The 8,000-nt window shown below is 41.0% G+C and overlaps 1 protein-coding gene and 1 pseudogene across 4 annotated transcripts in view; one reads left to right on the forward strand and one right to left on the reverse strand.

Moving 5' to 3' along the window:
• Prim2 (DNA primase subunit 2) overlaps window positions 1-8,000 on the reverse strand; it is a 218,711-nt gene that overhangs the window by 10,025 nt on the left and 200,686 nt on the right. For all 4 annotated transcript variants that reach the window (XM_031367085.1, XM_031367086.1, XM_031367084.1 and 1 more), the window contains exon 13: window positions 1,955-2,023. In XM_031367085.1, the coding sequence (XP_031222945.1) occupies window positions 1,955-2,023 (69 nt within the window). The remainder of the gene's footprint in view (window positions 1-1,954; window positions 2,024-8,000) is intronic.
• Window positions 7,320-7,730, forward strand: LOC116088270 (annotated as a pseudogene).

The raw sequence follows: 8,000 nt of genomic DNA on the forward strand, positions 1-8,000 counted from the left end.
GCCTTAAAGATGGTGCCTGCCATTCTTCTGCTAAGGAGTAAACAAGTCCTTATTTGGCAAGAGGGTTGGTTGCACCTGCCAGTGGTCTGATCTTTTACCATGACTCTGTAGCCAATGATAGCGCAAGATGTGGTATGGGCTCATGGGCAGTCCTACGAAGGGTATTTAAGCAGCACTCACAGACCATTCGGGGACACACCCTTGATTCTCATGTAACTAATAGCTCCTGAGTAAACTGTTGCTGGAAGGAACTGGTGTGCTAGTCTTTCTTCCCTGATGGTCAGGGTGATCGGTGTGGCACATTCATTAATGTGCTACAATAGTGCCTGGCAGTAGGGCTCAAAAAACTTTATTGGTATACCTGGTATGCATGAAGGGTTCCACAAAGGTAGGCTCATTTTTTTTTTTTTCGAGACAGGGTTTCTCTGAGTAGCCCTAGCTGTCCTGGAACTTACTTTGTAGATCAGGCTGGCCTCGAACTCAGAAATCCACCTGCCTCTGCCTCCCAAGTGCTAGGATTAAAGGCGTGTGCCACCACCGCCCAGCGGCTCATTTTTTTTAATCATTTAAATTATAAGACAATTTTCCTATGAACACTTATAAATTCAGTAATTATATAAGGCAGATTTTTAAAAAATCTTTTGACAACTTAATAGAAAACACGAATATAAAATGTAGCACAGTAGCTGATAATGAATTCAACAAATGCATGCCTTTCTGGGGAGGCTCAGGACACCACACTCCAACGCAGTGCATATAAGGATTCAGTGACAAAATTCACATACCTCCAAAGCCTACTCTTACATGTGTGTTCTGGGTTCGGAATCCACATCCAAACTAGTAGCTGGGAATGAGGGACCAGTGGGCTGGATTTGTGCTAGAGACGTTTTCTGTTGGTTTGCACAGAGCTGTGAATTTTGTCCACATGAATGCCTGTAGCAGGGCATACATTCTCCAGTGTACAACTTGCACGCCTCTTGAGGCTGTGGTTCTTGCTTTCCAGATTTCAAGCTCCACTGTGTCAGCCGGAAGCACTCAGTGCTCATCTATATTACCCTTCAGGAATTTCAGTCCTAAGGAGGCAGGCAAGATCACCATCCCACTTCTTGACTCCTTTGCAGTTACATGTAACTGTTTACATGTTACATGCAGTTACATGTAAACATGGTTCTATATACAAACATATAAGCCTTGGGAAGCAAGTTAGACTACTATCAAGCAGCAGTCACAAATATATCAGACTGTCTTTGAGAAAAGTGCCATTGGTTCTTCTGGAAAGGTATAGCTAAGGTTCCAGATCTAATCATGTTGAAGAATTGGCAAACCGAGACCTATGAGTCAACTCTGGCCCTCTTTACAGATCAGTGATCCTTGACCTACCTAATGCTGTGACCTGTAAATATAGTTCCTCATGTTGTGGTGACCTCCAACCACAAAATTATTTTCATTGCTACTTTATAACTATAATTTTGCTACTTTTATGAATCATAAATAACTGTGTATTCCAATGGTCTTAGGCAACCCCTGTGAAAGGGTCATTTGGCCCCAAGAGGTCATGATCCTTGGGCTGAGAACTGCTGTTAAGGATGGACAAAGTTCTGTATGTTCACAGCTATGACAATATATTTTCTATATAGCTTTTGCAATGTTGTGCCACAGCTGACTAGCTGTGGTAGACATCATAAAGCTTAAGTGTTTTCCAATCTGCCTCTTCACAGAAAGACCTTAACAACCTTGAACCTAGAGGGAGTGGTGGGTGCAGATGCCGTGGGGTCAGATCCTCTTAGGACACATCTTCCTCATAATATTTCTGGTTTTGTAGGGTCCATCGTAGTTGTTTGTCCCTTTTATAAACCTTGTAAGTAACTTAACACCATGCCACTATAAAAGCACCAAACAAAACAGAGGGGCAAGCCACATGCAACCAGTCTCTAAAGGTAAACAGCTTACTTACGTTATGTGTCATCTCGAAGTACTTCTGACAGGCCACCTGGTAATGACTCCCCTTTACCAAATCCAAAATCTAAAATGAATGGGGAAAGAAAGAAAAAACACAAGTAAAGTTTCTTCTAAGCCACTGTGGCCACAGTTGTTGGCCTTCTCATAATCTCCACTCCAAAGAGGAAACTCAATAAATAAGTCACATAACATGCTGTGCTCCTGCAGCCTGGACAGTGCAGCAATGCTGAGATAATCCAGAAGTGGTGCAGCTCGGCATTAAAACACAGATGGCATGTGATAGTGAGTGAACGTTCTGACCTGCTGCCCGCAGCTTGTAATTAACATTGCTTTGACAACATGATGAAAACAGATCCTGATATTTTGACTTTGATGCATATTATACTGCAAGATCTTAAAAAAAAAAAAAAAAAAAAACCTGTAGCTATGAATCTAGTAATCTGATTATGGAGCCATGAAACAATCAAATACACTCTTCAGACTTATTTTCACATCCCCCGTTTATACAGACACAACACTAACACTGCGGTGAATCCAAAAGGAAAACTGAATAGAGAGGCAATGGCTGACCTTCATCACCTTGTCCACTCTGTAAGTTACGTCTAAGAGAACGTAACACTGAACAAAAGGAAAACTGAATAGAGAGGCAATGGCTGACCTTCATCAGCTTGTCCACTCTGTAAGTTACATCTAAGAGAACGTAACACTGAAGAGCCTATTCTGAGCGTCTATTAGGAACACCATCCTGTCTTTTGTAAACACAATTTGCCTTCCAATCCTACTTCACAGTCTCATCAGGATGATCTAAGTGCCCACCCTCATCAGCATAGTACCCTGGTAGTTGAAACCTGTGAAGTTTCATGGTCCTCTGACACACCCAAATAAATAAAATATATATTTGAGCCATTTAGCAAGCACAGAAAAATGCTGAAATTAAGAGATAACGTCAGATGAAGGGAAACAGAGCTCTGGAGAAAGGCTCATTTGTACCCGATTTCAAAAGGCTACTACCTTCCTGACACAAAGGAAATGAACACAGCCGGGAAGCCCTAGTAGTCCCCTCCATGGAACATCACTTTACAGTTTTGACAGAGTACAAGAAAATCACAGTTGTAAAAGGGGCATCACACACCAGCAAGACTTTGTTAAAGGACTGTTTTCTTCCGACTGTCTTATACCCAAATTTTATATCACCTTCAATTAACATTCATCTGAAAAATTGGTGTAAATGTCAACCTGTCACAGAACTCAAGATTCTGTCTACCTCTATGACACAGTTTTCCTTAATTAGAGAAAATGAAAAATAAATTAAAAATGAATGACAATAAAAAAATAAAGTCACGTTGGGCTTACATCCCAATGCTTTTCCATAGCCATTAAAGCTATGTAATGATGAACCTGCAATTAATTAAAGATAACAACAGCAGACTAACATATACGAACTGTCATTTCAAAGACTTCAAATGCAAGTTTAATATCTGATGCCATAAATTACCTGAAGATGAAATTAATTCAGAGATAAAACTGAACCATGTGGTATATTTATGTTCCTTTCATGTAAAATTAAAACAAGAAACTGGTGCAGTCTACAACTGGCTAGGTCTTCTGACATCAACGAACCATCAAGGTAACCCCCAAAGACCAGCCTGATCCAGGTAATCCATGATTAAGACTCTTTCCACGCAAGTCTATCTTATGTCAAGTTGTCAGTTAAAGCTCCCCAGCACGGGTGGCTAGAATGCACGTAAAAAATTAAAGTGAAAAAAAAAATAAGGCAGAATGTGAGAAATGCAGACTTAATCGAAAATTCCAGGGTTTTTGTTGTTGTTGTTGTTTGTTCGGTTTTAGTTAATTTCAGATTATAAACACAGCTATCTCTACCATCACCCACCTTACAAAAGAGACTCTTGTGTAACAAAAATGTTTGGGTTTGAAATCACTCTCCCATCTATCTAAAAAGAGCCTTCCCAATCACAACACAGCATATTGGAGATGAACAAAAGATTGTTTAACTTTAAAGGTCTGATGAAAGCAAAGGCAATACTGGGGTTTTGTTGTTGTTACTGTTTGTTTTCTAGCAAGAAAAACTGACAAGTTTAGAATAAAGGTGATGAAGCAGAAGAAGTTTAAAACTGAATGCATGGAGGAAGGAGGCAATTAGGGAGCGCTGTCAGATGCTATTTTCATTTCAGAGGAGAAATGCATCCTGTTAAAACAAAGTTGCCTGGAGGTCTCATTAGGGACAGGATCAACTTTAAGAAGAATTAAGAAATCATGTGTAGCTTAATCTAGTTTTCCATAGAAGATTATACAAACAACTTACAGGCTTTCAAAATTGAAGAGAAAATGTGAAGCCGCCTAAGAACACAGTTATTGAGAGTCCAGATTATGATTTATACTGCAGAGATGCAGGCCGGCAGGTGGGCTCTCAGGGCTGAAGTGAACTGACGTTCTCCAATCCAGCCTCCTGACTATAAAGACAGCCTAGGACAGAGGGCGTTTTCCAGACTCTGGGCCAGGCTGCTGGATCCCACCAGGATGAGAACAGAGGCAGTGGTGGGAAGAACTCAGACTTGGGATTGAAGCATTTCCTAATAGGCAGATGCTGTTTGTGAGAGGCAGGTATTTCACAGGAAAACGCCCAAGCAGAATGGGTCCTGATGCTTTACAACAGTATACTACACACACATCACTCAAAACCACCCTTCTCAAACACTTTCCTAAGCATAATGAACTGGGTTTTTAAAAACAATTTTTTCTAAGAGATTGACTTGAACTCTTCAACAACAGGACACAAGGCACACACAAAGCCTTTCCATCTTCATTTATTAACTGTACAAAGGACTTTTACTATGACACTTGGTAGATGTGCATAACATCCTCTGATCATCTTCTGTCCTTTAATGTCCTACCCTGCTTCTGTCTCCTACTCTCTCCCTCCAGATAACCTAATCTATGTACATACACATAGCCTTGTCAATACAGTGTTTAGTCCACTTACTGCTGCTTGTATGTACATGCTTTTAGGGATAACTCTTGGTATTGGATAAACAGGTTGAGGGGCTCATCCCTGGGGAGACTGAGCCTCTCTCTTGGCAGCCACTAAGCTCTTCATTTAGTGGTGGTATCTTGTGAGATCTCCCCCATCAATGTTGGCGTGTTAGCTGCTGTTCTTGCGTGTGTGTGTGTGTGTGTGTGTGTGTGTGTGTGTGTGTGTTCAGATCTTGCTTGGGTAGCCATGCTGTTGAAGTTTTGTGGGGCAGCTTCCCTGACCTGTAGAGAAGACCTAGCTTCGCAGCTGAGTTCTGGGTCCTGTGGCTCTTACAAGCTCTTCACCCCTTTTAAGAGAGGTGAAAATGAATCATTTCTTTTTAATGCTTCAGCTGTTTCTTATATGCTGGAATTTATTTCTCATATGAAATACAAAATACCATATAAATGCAGCTAATTGAGTTTTTTCATGTGTGTGTGGGGGCACATACAGCTATAATGCTAACATCCTGTGTAATGTGATAGCATTTGCCTATGTAGTATGACATGATGCGGGTTTGCTATTAATTTTGTTGAATTTTTCTGACATGAATGTCACTATTAAACACTGAGTTAAGACAGTAAGGCAGGCACAGATACAATGGCTGGTGGACTGAAGGACTTCAAGGCAGGAAATACAAAGTTAGAAATGGAAGAAAAAACCAAGATATGCCCCCAATACTCTAAGTTTGTGATAAAAAGCACAATTATACATTCAAAAAATCCAAAAAAGGCCTAAGAGACTCTGAGGATCAGAATTTGGGTCAGAATCAAAGTATTCCTGAGGGTAAAGACCTGGGAAAGACAGGCAGGCACGGCACTTCTCAAGAGTGTTCTTTTTCCAGCATAAAGTCTCGGGAGCACAAGATCACTCCCCGTATGGGTGCACGCTGTATTGGTGCACACTGTGTTGCCATAACAGGATGCTCAAAAGTAGGTACCTGATTTACTGCAGGTTTATTAGCTCACCCTGTTGAAGGCTAAAGGCCCAAGATAGTGTAGTTGTATCAGTCTGGTGTCTAATGAGGATGAAATGGAAGAAAGCTATCACATGGCAAGAAAGGAAGCTAAAAGACTCACAAAGTCATAGCAGCCCAATTTCATGGGACTACCAATCCTTCCTAGAGATGCCTAATTACTTTCACTAATTATCTTCACTAGGCTAGAGTCACCACATGCTCACCACAGTGAGTCTAAACTTGTCCAAACACTGAAATCACATGCAGACCACACACTTCCAAGGATGGTAGGCAGAGATCAGTGTAGATAGAGTAAGGAAACACAGTCTACACAGAGGTGGGCACTCACATGAGGAGGACACCAAGAAGAAGACAGTGAGAAGAGAGACCTGGATGGGGAACTGGGAAAGTCAGAGAGGTGAGGGAAGTGCCCTGAGGACTGCAGCCTGGCACTCCAGTAGCTGCTGTAGCTCGTAGAGCCAGCCATTCAACACCCATGACAAAACTCTGCTACTCCTCTTGCAGACGGCACTAATTCCAAAGAGCAGCTCCCCAAAAGCTGGAAAGAAATAAGCCACAGGCAATTCTTATGCCTTCCCAATGAGTTTCTAATTATGCTCTAGAAAAAAAAAACAAGCTCAACAATCACACCAAACTTGAAAACAAAATTACCAAAGGAAAAAATTTCCATGAAGAGCTAAACTAGTACTCAAATGGCAGTAAGACTTTTGGTTTTCCATCCCAATATTTAGAGAGTAAAACTTCAATGCGAGAGCACTGTTAAAGCAGCCCGGCTCTTAGTGACACAGGAGGACAACGTTTATGTCATGTATATGTCTTGATTGCCCCCTCAGCTTTCATTTATCCTCTACTAAGCAAATAAAATCCATGAAGAAGAATTCTAAACTTAAAAAAAAATGAAATAATTCAGCTTTTTACCTTCACAAAAAAAGTTCATCAGTTTGTATTTGTTATGTTTAGTAAGGGAAATTAATTCTACTTTATCCTCAAGAAAAGTTACTGGTTATTTCCCTATAATTATTTTTCCCTTCTCTCTTTATCATTATTCTTTCTTATTTACATGTCTTTCTTATATTTTGATGTTTCCCCTTCCTCCAGCTCCTCCAGGTCCTCTCCCTACCCACGTAATTTCATGTCCTTGTGCCTTCTCTCTTCCTCTGTCCCTATTCTTTCCCCAAAACAAAACACCAAACACATGAAAACAAAAACAAGCAAACAACAAATAAAAAAAAATACCCGGAGATTGAAGCAAGATGGCGAGTGCGCGGAACGAAAGTCTGTGTGCCTCATGACAGGTTTATAGGCAGTTTCTCTTCACAGTATCATTTTCCAAATCACTTACTAAGGAACATGGCAACGGCAGTAAAATGGGCAATATCAAACAGAACTATCTGGAAGCATTTATTTCCAATCCAAAATGGAGCTTTATCTAGTACCTGTCACTAGTCTACATATTCTTTTCTTCCCGATGATTATAATTGGTAGACCTGGCTTTGATGTCGGACGGCAGGACAATAGTGTGCTACCACCCTTCTGCAGACATTCCCGACGAACACACCAAACCCATCTCTCAACCAGATCTTCTGCATAATAATGAGGAAATGCACGAGCAGATGCTGAAAATCAAGCTAGAAGGAAAGCACAAGCCTCTGGAACAAGGGCCCATGACAGAACAACTGGGCAAGGTGTTCTTCACCACAAAGCATCGCTGGACAGCATCACAGTCGTCGTAAGAAACTGAATCCTCCCAAAGACAGATGACTACTGTTGATTCACTGAGCATCAAGGAAAGTTTGCTGTGGGTCTTATTTGCCAGCTGAGAAAATGTACATGGTGTATTCATTAAGATGTATATAGGAAAATAATAAAAAATACCCTTTCATATAAAAAAAGAAAAGAAAAGAAAAAATACCTATCTACCCACCCAAACCCTATAAAATTAGCCTTGTGCTGTCTGAGTCCTCAGGGTGTGAGCCTGTCCTGGAGTGTGAGTACCCAGGGTGTGAGCCTGTCCTGGAGTGTGAGTACCCA

Source organism: Mastomys coucha, unplaced genomic scaffold, assembly GCF_008632895.1.
Source record: "Mastomys coucha isolate ucsf_1 unplaced genomic scaffold, UCSF_Mcou_1 pScaffold14, whole genome shotgun sequence".
Taxonomy (NCBI): domain Eukaryota; kingdom Metazoa; phylum Chordata; class Mammalia; order Rodentia; family Muridae; genus Mastomys; species Mastomys coucha.